Below are 12,822 nucleotides of genomic sequence, written 5' to 3'. Positions count from 1 at the left end.
AAATAAAAGCCACCTCCTTAAAAACCTGGGTGCCTGAACAGCCTTGTTTATAGGCATGTTAATGTAAGATATCCTTACTATATTATGACAGAGGACCTGCTTGTATTATTAGATCTGGCTGAGGTGCAACAAAGTTGGACCTAAATTGGTCTTGCAGAGTCAGCGTCTGCCTTACTGTGCTCTGCAGCACTTTCTGTTACAGCATTGAATGTGGGAAAGATCTCCTGTTGCTTGCATTAATGGTAGGGTGTTTGTATGCTGAAATAGACTTGGTTGGGGAAGATGGATTTGATTTTTATTTTGCTCAAGTTAGTAATTTGCAAGCATGACACCAGTCTTAATGCTTATTTATAGCTTGTTTGTTGTATGGTAGTGGGAACAATTATTGTCATGTGCTGGGTAATTAGTGTTAGCAACACATGGAATTAAAATACTTCTATTTTTATTATAATTTCATAATTTTTTTTTTATAGTTAGTTTGAAAGCAGAAGGAGATGTGGGTCTACATTCACGTTCTGAGCTCTGCATGTGCAAAACTGCATGTTGGTTTTAGTGTTGCTGGTGTGGGGAAGTACTAGAAACAGCCTGAAAATTATTGAGCTGAACCAGCTGAGGCCAAGATGTGGATGGGTGAGGGGGTGAATAGCCATGAGGGTGAAGCAAGTGTTTTTGATATTTAGTTACTCTGTTTTACAATAAAGCTAATTCTAGGTCAGATTCTGGTCTTGCCTTTTACAAAAGCTCCCTCAAGCTTATCTACCTTTGACTCAAGCTACTTGGAATACAAAGTCTCTGAGAAGATTTTTTTCTAGCAAGCTTGAAACTGCTTAAGTGTCACCATATTTATTGATCTGTATCTAAAAAAAAGTTGCTAGTTGCAAGAACAGGCTGCTGACATAAAAAGCCTGTCTTAGATCGTGTATTTGGCTGGAGGCCAGATAATGGGTTTCTATAGGAGCTTGTTGGCAAGCTTAGGTTTTTTCTTAGGTTAATCTAATGTAGCTGTAAGTAATCTGGGAGCCTGGTACACTCAAAACAATTTTTAGACAAGAAGATCTTATTATTTTTAAATTATAACTGAGCAGATATTTTTATATAACAGCTTCTTGTACTTACAGCACTTAAAAATGCGTAGGAACATGATTCTTCACTAGTTCCTCTTTTAATGGTCAACCTACTGAATAATACTTTAAAAATATTGGCACCGATGACATCGGGTTTTGCTAGCCTCTGTGTTACAGAATTTAAGCTGTGTTCGGTGGAGTGATCTGTTAGTGCTTTAAAGAAAGGTTTGCATTCTAAAAGGAGCCGATGGTAACACACTTAAGGGCAGGTACATCAGTTTTACTAGTAAAATATACCGTAAATGTGTTCCTTGGTACATCCGTTGGCCAGGTTATTCTGTGACTAGGGCTGAGATGCATGAGCTGTCCTAGGAGGAGGCTGGAGTTCAGGAGTTGGTGTTCCCAGTCCGTGTCCAAACCAGGCAGTTCCACTGCTGGGCCTTTTCACCAGCCCTGTGGGTCTTTCATGGACTCTGTGGAGAGGGATCTGCGGGTTCTGGTCAATGCCATGTTGAACATGAGCCAACAGTGGCCCTGGCAGCCAAGAGGGCAACCATGTCCTGGGTGCATCCAGCACAGCATTGCCAGCCAGGCAGGGAGGGGATTGTCCCGCTCTGCTCTGCACTGGTGCGGCCTCACCTGCAGCACTGTGTGCGGTTCTGGGCACTGCAGGGTAAAAAAAAAAATGTATATTAAGTGTCCAGAAGAGGGCTATAAAGTTGGTGAAGGGTTTGGAGAGGAAGCTGTGTGAGGAGCGGCTGAAGTCACTTGGTTTGTTCGGCCTGGAGAAAAGGAGACGGAGGGGAGACCTCATTGTGGCTACAGCTTCCTCAGAAGGGGAGAACTGAGGGGAGGTGCTGAACTCTTCTCTTTAGCCACCAATGACAGAACCTGAGGGAACAACAGGAAGATGTGCCAGGGGAGGTTTAGGTTGGACATTAGGAAAAGGTTCTTCCCCCAGAGGGTGCTGGAGCACTGGAACAGGCTGCCCAGGGAGGGGTCACAGCCCCAGGCCTGACAGTGTTCAAGAAGAGACTGGACAACACCCTCAGACACACGGTGTGAACTGTGGGGTTGTCATGTGCAGGGACAGGAGTTGAACTCGATGATCCTTGTTCCTTCCAGCTCAGGTCTTTCTCTGATTCATTCTTCATTACCTGAAGGTAAAGCTTGAAGAGAAGGGTTGGAGATAACTCTGTCTCAGATGTTTTTGTTGCCTCTCACTTGTTTTGTGTGATAAATGAACGTGAGTCCGCTCTAAGGGGAAAACTGAATTCGGATCTTGAAATGTCCATTCAAGTGCTGTATATGCCGGGCTATAAAAAGAGGTCCAGATCCAGCCCTAGTCTTTGCAGAGTGGTGGATAAATGTGACTTTAACAGGAGAACACTGATGACTCCCCAGTTCTGCCCAGGACAGCAATGCTCATCTGCACCTTGGGTTAGCTACTCGCTCCGTAAGAGGGATGGAGAAGGCCCAGGGTGTGTGCTTGTCCTCGCCTGCTGTGGGCTGGTAAGTGCCGGCCAGCACAGGGATAGCACTCAGCCAACCTGATTGTTTCTTCATATAGCTTTATGTCATTAGCACTGATGGCATGGATGATGAACAAACAGGGTTTGGTTTACAGCTGCTTTGCTGTAGGTCTGATTTGCGTTTTATGTAAAACTGGTTGAACACAGATGGAGACCTTTGAGACGGGGAGAGCGCGATACAATTGTGCCAGCGCTTATCAGAGGTTTAAACTTCCCTGTTAGCATTTGTTCTCTAGTTGCTATTAATAGTAGGGCCTAGAGGTATTTCTGGATGTGATAGCTGACAAGTTTCTTCGTCAAATAGTCAATGAATGAGCAAGAAGTGTTTCTATTTTCAACTTAGCTTTGACAAGCACTAGAACTTCAAAGAAAAGCTGTTCATAGAAAATAACCTTGGTCTGAGTTACCACAAGTGATTCTCCTAAGCGAAATGTTAAACACAGTGCTGTGGCTTGAAAGTATCTCTGATAAAGGAGGAGTTTTGTGGATTTTTTTTTTTCCAGCTGCACTGTGGGGGATTTGTATTCGTTTCAAACTTCTGTGTTTAAGTGAAGGGTGCTGGTAAACCTTGGCAGAGGTGCAAAGTTAGGCAGATTTTGAAGGGAACGATCTGGTTTGAACTTGGCGTGAATAGTCACTGCCAAAGCGTTAGGGTAAGCGGAGAATCTGCAGGGAAAGACAAAGAGCTCTGTTGAGAAGAGGTTTATGTTTGGAGGTGAGAGTTGCCTCAACTGCAAAGCCAGTAGCAAAGGGCTCCTCTTTCTTGCTCTTTATTTCTCTGTCTGAAGCGACGCGTGTCTAGACCTGCCTGTCGCTTTTTCGTCTCACACCAGTGCCTGCAATGATGTGCCACGAACCTAAGCATGTGTTTTAGTGAAGAGGAGGGCAGTGTTGACCATAAGAAAAAAGGATAGTAAAAGGAACAAGTGCCTCAAAATAGATTTTTACCCCTGCAAAATTCCATTGGGGAGGGTGTTGCGGCACCCTCCAAAGGGAGCACTCTGAGCTGAGGAGCAGAGTTTGTAGGAGAGAAAATTATGTCTGGTTTGTTATAAACGGCCAGAGCAGTAACTTGCTGGAGTGGCAGGATCAAGGAACTATTCTAAAAATTTTTTTAAAAGGTGGAACTTAGGACCTCTTGGTACAGTTTGTGATATACGTAGAGCATTGAATTTAAGCGATTCGTCAGGTCTGGTTTACATCAGAAATGATGCAGTCCAGTGTCTTGGAAAGCTACTATTACAATGAGTTACATACATAGAATCATACATTAATCATACATTAATTAAGCTTCCTTCTATTGTCTTTTAAAAAGCAAAAATGCTTCTCCCAGTTTTATTTGTAATTTAAGTATTGCTCATGTCAAAAACTCTCTCTGGAAGTGAAATGTCCTGGGCGTTTCTCATTCCTCTGAATGTCACGGCACCAACACATTCTGCAGAAATACTGGTTATGTTCATTATCTTACAGTAAGGTTTTGGTCATGCTAGTTAGAAGAAAAAGAAACCTAGCAGAGTCAGTTGTGGTAATTTTAAAGATCTTGGCAGTGCATTTGTATGTGGTTTATGGTCGATTTCAACAATCTCTAGTTTTTGGTGGGATCTTCTGCGTGACTCTGTCTGCTGGCTTTCTTTAACAAACCCTTGGTACTTTCTGGTTTTGTAGCCTGAAGCAGTAGGAAGATGTGATAGCCTCGCTACTCTTTTGCTTCATTTTTTCTACGAAGTTAAAGATCGGTTGTGAAGTTTGGTGGATTTCCGTGTTTGACCGGGAGTATCAGCAAGTTGAAGAATTTGGACTTACCAGCTCACCTCTTTCTTGTTTCAAGCAGCCTGTTAGGAACTGACTTCCTAATCTTTCTTTGGAGTGCAGGTTGTTAGTTTTTGCCCATTCTGACTTCAAAAATAGCCATGAGAAAGAGGCCATAATAGTGTGGGAAGATGGTAAATCATCAACTACTGAAAAACAAACTATGCATCTGTTACACCGTGGAAAAAAATGCCTGTTAAAAAGCTAAGCTGCAGTATGTTTTTTCTCTGGTGACAGGAAGGCCCTTGAAAGATGGTTAGAAGTATTTAGTACTCTTCATGTCTTGTTTCTTGCAGGGACTCCAACCGTCATGTTAAGGTAAAGCAGAAAAGTGCAGTGCTGAACATGCTAAAGAAGTTGGACAAAATAAGGTTCAGAGGTCACAAGAGAGATGAGTTCCTTGATTTAGCAGAGTCTCCAAATGCTTCAGACACTGAATGTGGAGATGAAATCCCAGTGAAAATACCTCGAACGTCAACTCGAGACAATGAAGAGCTGAGAGACCCTGTAAGTACCTGATTTAAGTATCATTATATTATGTTACATAGTTATCAGACAGAAAATCAACAGAAATTAATAATTCTTTGTCCCTATATTTTTTGGATTTAAGACGTGAAGATTCATGGACTAGGAAGTAAGCTTCCAGTAATAGACTTTCATTTTGTGGAAACATCAAATTAATTTATTCGTGTTGGAGTTCCTTGTCCCTATTATTAATTTTTAGATGTTGTGGGTTGACAGGCTTGTTAACCTTGGATGTGTTTCTGAATGCTGTCTGATTTTTATTTGTTCTGTTGGGTTACTAACCAACAGATCTGAAGGAAAGACTTCTTTTCAGTCTGAGCAGCTCAAATCTGCTCAAATGGCGCTGGGCAGGACTGTAGAGCTGGTGGCTTCATTAGGGTTAGAGGGTCACACCGTCTTGTTCTTCACTGCCGTGTTGTATCCAGTAATGCTTCCATGCTGTAGAGCTGGTTTAAACCTGAGCAGGAGGTGAGAAAGACTCTTCAGGTGCTAAAACTTTTTGGTGCTTGTAAGCAAAAGCACTCAAACAGAGCTGCTGTTTTAAGTGCTTCAGAAAAAGTTAAATATTGGTTACATTAAAAAAAAAATCTGCTTTAACTGTTAAAAAATGGCCATGGATCCTTGAGCTTGGAGTGCCACCATCTAAATTGTGATTAATCCATTTAACTGTATTCTAGAATGTGACTTGGAAGTCAGAATTTGTACCATCTTATTTGGAAACTCACCGTGCAGTTTTTATCTCCAAACTGTGGTCAGGCTGTTGTCTGAAAGCTCGTTTCTAGAAGCACAGGGCTTACTCACCGCAAGTGTTAAACTAAAAGACTCTGAACTGTATAGGTTTAAGCATCTCCTTGGGGGTTGGCAGCCTGGATCCTGTTCTGTAGCTATTAGGTTTTTTAAATTTAGCTGGGCTTGTATAGCATCACATACAATCCTGCATATATGGAGCTATTTTGCCAGAAGTTTTTTCCTATGATCATTGAACAAACAAGTGGTAATGACAGAACATTTTTCATTCACAAAAAGTCTATTTTATGAAAGTCCTCAAGCTCCTCAGACAGGGAAGGTCTGTTGAATGCCTTTGCTTTGCTCTTATTTTGCTTAAGACATCTGTCATTTGTTAAGATGTCTGTATTGTGTATACAGGGACTAATCTGTGCTGCTGCCCTTCCAACATGGTGTTTGCTGAGGTTTTTGTGGGTAAATACTGGCTAAAGCATTACATTTATGTGTGGAGAGCAGGGAATACCCTTTTATCTAATCGGAAGGTCTGCATGACAGAGCTAGAAGCTGCATGAAGATCGATCTTAAACCCTAAATACTGTTGTCTGTGTTTCTTCAGGAGGATAGTAGCTCCAGGATGGTGTGGCTGAGGGAATAGCGAGGTAAACCTACAGCTTCGATTAGCTATAAAGTCTTCTAGCTACACATCTGCAGTGATGGTCTCTGTTTTCTCAAATTGTTGAGCTCTGTGTGTTGAGAAGGTAATCTGAAGAGAAACACTTCGCTTTCTGGCTGATTACATACTGTTAAGTGTGCTTTCATGATCAAAGGCCTTGGGAAACAGTTGGGTATCAATATTTTAAAAACAGAGAAAGGGAGAGAAGAAAGAGATCAGCAACAGCATCCGACTTGTTTTACCCTGCTCCTGGTGTTTGGCAGCTTCAAACCCAGTGTGATGCTGGAACAGTCCAAGAGCAACAGCTGTGTTACAGGTATGAGCGAAATAAGGAAACTTGTATGAGGAAAGGGGTCTGACTCACAAGGGATAAGTTTCAGATGGGAAGTTTAGGGGATTAGCATTTGGCCCTCACAGACATCTGGCCACTAAGTGCTACTGCCAATCCATAAAATGAAGGGAAAAGAAATAATCCCCTGTGCTGCAGAGATGCAGGGAGTAGAGAAAGTAATGTTTGTATGTTTGAGTCAGTGTTAAAATAGAGACTGAGGTTGTGTGAACAGGGTGATTCTGTATTATGCCTCCATTTCTTATTGAGATCATGTGGTTGAATTGTGCCTAAATTGTTTTTAATTCAGTGACTAAAACTCAAATCTTAAATTGCTTATACAGGATGGCTTTCTGTAGTAGGCTCTGTGAGCAACTTAGTATTATAGTGTTATTACACTGGTCACGAGAAGATCAAGTCTTGTTCGTTTCTTCCTGTTTAGTACCTTTGGGAGCTGTTGAGATCACACACAAGTGAATAAAAGTGTTGTGCTTAAGTTAGGCAGCTTGTCTTTTCAGATACATGTGAGCTGTACTGTGCTTCCGCTGCTGCTGCTTCATTGTTTTTATTAAAATCCAAGTACAGAACTAGTGGGCTTGAAAGAGCAAGATTAGTGCCTTGGAACTGAGCATAGGTATGTGAAATTTGAGTCCTGGTCGCCTTGTCTGCATCTTCAGTAGGTAGATATTTCGGACTCTGCTGTCAGCCGTTCCCTTGACAGAGGCTTCATCTCTGCCCCTCTCTACTACTTTTTTTTTCCCCTTCTCTCTAGTCTAGTGTATTAATCATTATGGAGCCATTAAAGAAAGATCTGTCTATTAGAACAGTACAGCACAGTAATATGAATGAATGGAAGGTTGTTCTGCACTGTGCCTCAAGGGTATCTAGTGCACTTAGAAATGTGCACATTAGGTGCCCCTTTTTGTATGTGCCTGAAGTTGACAAGCGTATGCAAAAACTTACCACAAATTGAAGTTTCAGAGTTAAAAGTCTTGTCATAAAAGGTGGTGATTGCAGAGCCCTGGCCATCTGCAAAGAAGAGCATCCTCTGTTGCACACCTCCAACGAGTGGAGTGAGTGTTCGCTCCCACACCACAGATACGGTGGTGGGACTTACTCACAACACTTCACATGTCTTACTGAAGTAGCATTTGCAAAATATACAGCCTGTAGAAGTACAGAAAGGATGACCATATGAGGTCATCTTATGTTCTTTATCTTTAAACGGTGAGGTTTACCTGTTTAGTTCAATAATAAACATCCTAACTTGTGTATGGGTGAAGCATACAGCTAGGTCCTGGTAGGAGAGCCCTTGGAAGGATTTGTTATTTTACTTTGAATTCTCCTCAGTGGTTTCTGAGACTGTTTGTTTATAAGGCATCTAACTCTTAATTTGAGCTAGTTTGGTCTCCACTTACAGGGCAGCTGTTTGCTTGTGTGGGTACTTTTCTGCCTCTCATTTATGTGCCCTTATGTGTCTTGGATAGAAGGTAATTCCCTAGGTCTCTGGATACTTGGACACTGATATCAGATCGTTGCCAAGACAGACATGTGGGTTAACAAATTAACTCTTTTCTAAGCATCTCTTTCAGTTCCTGAATAGCTTCACTGATTTCTTCCTTCCTTGCCTCTTTACCATATGTGGTTGGCTGTTTTGTTTTGTTTTTTTTTTAGGCAAGGACGTTCAGCACTGTGTGCAGCACTGTTATTTCTGCATTGTTTTGTAAAAACACCACAATCATAAAATAGGTAGAGGGGTTAACCTGGTCCATTCCTATTTCTGAATAGTGAATGTATCAGAATTTGTTTTGTTGTGACATTGGAAATTCAGGTAGTGTTGCTTGCTCAGTAATTAAAGTCACCGTTATTCAATGCCATCATGGTTTTCTATTTGTAGATGCAACATGGGGTCCTTCCTGCTAGACCGCAATTCTGAACTTACAAATCTTTAAAATACTGCTCCGTCAACTTGACTTGCTAAGACACAAATGTTCAGGAATAGAGACTGTGCCCTGAAAATTGTAGATCACCCTTGTATTTGCCAGTTCTGGCTTGATTTGCCTCATTTTAACGTATGTCTCATCATTTTATGCTATAAATGAATTTATGTACTCTTAGTGTGACAAATGTCACATTTTTATAAAAGGGAGAAAATGTTCAGTATTACGTACAGTTGTATGAATGAACTTAGTGCAGAGGAGGATCAAGTCCCCTTCGTCAGAGCGGGGAAAGAACAAATTTGTGTTTAAACCCATGGAGGTTCTGCACTAACCTGGCAGTGAGCATTGCAAATTGAAGCTCTCTTGTACCTGACGTATTGTACTGAATGCAGTCCAATCTACTTATGCAAGTTCCTGACCGGTGTGCTAGGACTAAATCTGAGTTATTGTGATACAGAAAACATTAATTGCAGTTCCAGTACAGTTTGACTTTTCCTGAAACATGTCAATTGAACCCTTAAACACTTCTGTATCATCACCTCATTTATGATGCTTGAAAGGTATAAAGCATGATGCAAACATTGCTGTATAGATATTAAAGTCTCTAAACCTGGCTAGCACTAGATTTTTTTTTTTAATTGATGTGAAATGTAGCTGTGTTTTAGAAGTTTGCCAATATGGGTATGCTTCCTAGAATTGCTCCTAAAGATTAGCTGTTCGTGCAGATGCTTTTCTTCTTGAGCAGTGTTATTGCGTTTTCCTTTTCCTTACAGCAGGTAAGTGCACCAGCCACACAGAACCCTGTTGTAATTTGGCATAAGAAAATGCCGTGAAGTGTCAGCTGAGAAACTCAGGAGACTATGACCTCTCCGGAGAAGCTCTGTGGTGTGTTGTATTACTGAAGAATAGCTTGGGCTGGAGGGGACATTTAAAAGGCATTTAGTCCAACCCCCCTGCAATGAGCAGGGTCATCTTCAGCTAGGTCAGGTTGCTCAGAGCCCCATCCAGCCTGGCCTTGAATGTTTCCAGGGATGGGGCATCTACCGCCCCTCTGGGAAACACGGGCCAGTGTTTCACTACCTTCCTCATAAAAGAAATGTATTCCTTGTATCCAGTCTGAATCTCTCATCTTTTAGTTTAACACCATTACTCCTTGTCCTGTCACTCCAGGCCCTACCTGACTTCCTCCCTGTTTGCTGCTCAAATGAATGCAAGTTAAATTTTCTATTTTAAGCTATGTCTTCTCTGTGTCGGTTCCCAGTCGCTGCCAGGCCTCGAGAAGTGACTTGGTGGACGGTTGTACCCCCGGGCTTGGCACACTCTGTCCTCATTGCTCCCCATCCTCCATGCTTGAGAACTGCTCCTCTCTAAGTTAATTAAAATCTTGGAAATGAGAGCAGCATTTTGTTAGATATTCCTAGAGAAAAATGATCCGTGTATGCTGTAAAAGTAAAATAAAAGGAGGATGGAGTTGGCCAGTTAGTTTTCTGTAAGATGCGAAGATGGAGAGGACAGATCTGCATCTGCTTTGTTAAGTAGTGACTTAGACCTTTTCCATGGCTGTACAGTGAAGGTGGTGTTGGTGCTCAGAGCACAAAACCGAATTCCAGGGCTTGCAGGGTGAAGTGTGTTTGGTGAGGGAAGGCAGAGAGCTCTCAGGTTGGGAGACGCTGTTACGAAAAGCCTGAACTGCAGATGGCTTGAAATACACATTTGTGGGTAGATGTGGTTTTTCAGATCCAGAGCTGCATGTGTCCTGGAATAGCAACTCTGAACTCTGATAGTGGGTTAGAGGCAATCTGTCGTCATCAGAAATCTTCCTTTAACCCCTCTGGCTCTGACTCTCCGTGCTCAACTCTGGCATTTTGCTGGCATGCGAGGCACCACCAAGCCTTGTGCGCAGCCTTTGCTAAGTAATAGTGATTGCCAACATTTTAAGAGGGCTCCTGTGTCAAATACTGGCAAAGCTAGAGAGGCAGAAGGAAAAGCAGAAATCTCTGGAAGGCTTCAAGGCTTTTACTGTGAGTCAGAAGAAGGAAAGGGCATCTGTAGTTCATTTAAAAGTGTAGTTAATCCAGCTCAAGTCCCAGTCCTAGCCTGCAGAGACCCCAGAAAAACGAAAGAATACCCAGTTAACACTGGAGTTAATACAAGGTAATTTTTTTGTTAACTTGCGTTTAGTCAGTTATGCTAACTTCAGACAGACGTACTTTTTGAATATGGAGGCAGGCGGTTGACCTCCGACAAATATATAGACCTTATATCTTTTTAGCCTGTTAACACCTCTTGACACAATGAGGTGAGTTGGTGTGGGAAAGAGACTCCTGGGACAATAGAAGCATCTGCTAAAATGTCTCCCAAATCGCTGTCCTGGACATGCTCAGTTTTCTGAACACTTCTAAATTATATTTATTAATACCTTACGGTGTCCCTAATTTTGGAAGTAGTTTACTTTGTTTTCCACCAAACTGTGTCACTGTATCTTACTACTCTAGTTAAACTGTTTTATTATTATATGCTAATTGCATGATCTTGCTCCTAGTAGTCTTAGGAAGCAGCCTTATGCTTTGACTTAATGGATGTTATCCTTTTTTCTCTATCTCAGTGACATTCATTGTAATATTTTGGGCTTAGTTTAATGATGTGTACCTGCTGATTTTTAACCCTTTAACTGATGTCACACATCTTGGGTCCAGTGCTGTAGTAGATAACACACATTTGGAAACTTTCAGAAAGAATTCTGTTCACCCATGTCACTCTTTTCCAATATTTGTCATCTTTTGCTTTTTCCTGCTTGTGAAGAGGCACAGTCAAGGTATTCTGGGTTTTAATTAATGATTTAACATCTCTGAAGAACCAAGAGTGGAGCTACTTCTCTAGATGGATTTCTGAAGTGTTGCTCATCTTTTGGTGAAATACCTTGAGTATCTTCAATGGGGGTGAAAACTTTAATATGCTTTAGATATTTTCTAGCCCTTTTCTTCGTCCTCTCCTCCCTCACCTCAGCCTTTGTGTTCCTGTCCCCAATACAGCACATAGGGTTGGGGACCAGGGATTGGTTGGGCAGGAGCTGGGTGCTGCCTTGGGTAGTGGCCAGTTCATCGCAGGTTGTCTCTGCTGCTCTTTCCCCCTCACGCTCTTTCCCTGCTCCAGCATGGGTCCCTTCCACGGGGTGCAGCCCTTGAGGAGCAGACTGCTCCAGCCTGGGTCGCCTGGGGTCACAAGTCCTGCCAGCAAACCTGCTTCGGCCTGGGCTCCTCTCTCCACAGGGTCAGAGGTCCTGCCAGGACCCTGCTCCAGTGTGGGCTTCCCATGGGGTCACAGCCTCCTTTGAGCATCCACCTGCTCTGACGTGGGGCCCCCATCTGCTCCACCATGGACCTCCATGGCCTGCAGAGGGACAGTGGCCTCACCATGGGCTGCACCACGGGCTGCAGGGGAATCTCTGCTCTGGCTCCTGGAGCACCTTCTCCCCCCTTTCTTCACTGACCTGGGTGTCAGCAGAGGTATTGGTCTCACATATTCTCACTCCTCTCTCCAGCTGCAGTTGCTATTATGCAGTTTTATTCCTCTTGTTAACTGTGTTATCCCAGAGGTGCTACCACCATTGCTGATGTCTTGGCCTTGGCCAGCAGCAGGTCCATCCTGGAGCCGGCTGGCATTGGCTCTGTCAGACACAGGGAAGCTTCTAGCAGCTTCGCACAGAAGTCACCCTTGTAGACCCCCCACTACCTAAACTTTACCATGCAAACCCAATACATGCACAGAGCCCAGGAGCATTCCTCATGAGTACAGCATCTTGCATGTGATTTTATTTATCTGTTTATTTTTGAGCAGTGGCACTGTTTCTTTAGATAACTGCATATGAACCCCTAGGAGCAGAGACTGTCCTGTTGTACCAGATGTGGATATACAATATAGAAAGCCATGCTTTAACACCTGGGCAACAATCTGTGTTTTAATAACGCTTTCCCTTTGCCTGTCTGTAGAGTGTGTTGTGAGGGTGCTGCTCTTTGACTCAGTCACATCTTTCTCCTTGGGGCTCTCCAGGTGTCTGGCAGGTGATAATGCTAAGTCTTCTGGCATAAATAAATATGACCTAACTCTATAGGTAAGAAATCAACACAGGTTAATTGCCATCCCGTGCTCATCTGAAACCACACAGCTGTTACTCTTCAGCAGTGGCTGGAGTGGTTGCAAATGGCATCCTACTGCTCCTCTCTGG

The 12,822-nt window shown here is 42.8% G+C and overlaps 1 protein-coding gene across 2 annotated transcripts in view; it reads left to right on the top strand.

The window, feature by feature from the left end:
• The window catches only part of GRAMD4 (GRAM domain containing 4), an 80,776-nt gene that overhangs the window by 21,512 nt on the left and 46,442 nt on the right, over positions 1 to 12,822 (top strand). For both annotated transcript variants that reach the window (XM_065048970.1, XM_065048971.1), the window contains exon 2: positions 4,702 to 4,912. In XM_065048970.1, coding sequence (XP_064905042.1) covers positions 4,702 to 4,912 — 211 coding nt within the window. The remainder of the gene's footprint in view (positions 1 to 4,701; positions 4,913 to 12,822) is intronic.

Source organism: Columba livia, chromosome 1 (genome assembly GCF_036013475.1).
Source record: "Columba livia isolate bColLiv1 breed racing homer chromosome 1, bColLiv1.pat.W.v2, whole genome shotgun sequence".
Classification (NCBI taxonomy): Eukaryota; Metazoa; Chordata; class Aves; order Columbiformes; family Columbidae; genus Columba; species Columba livia.
The sequence above is the reverse complement of the archived record's forward strand: the minus strand, read 5'-3'. Positions and strand labels throughout refer to the sequence as shown.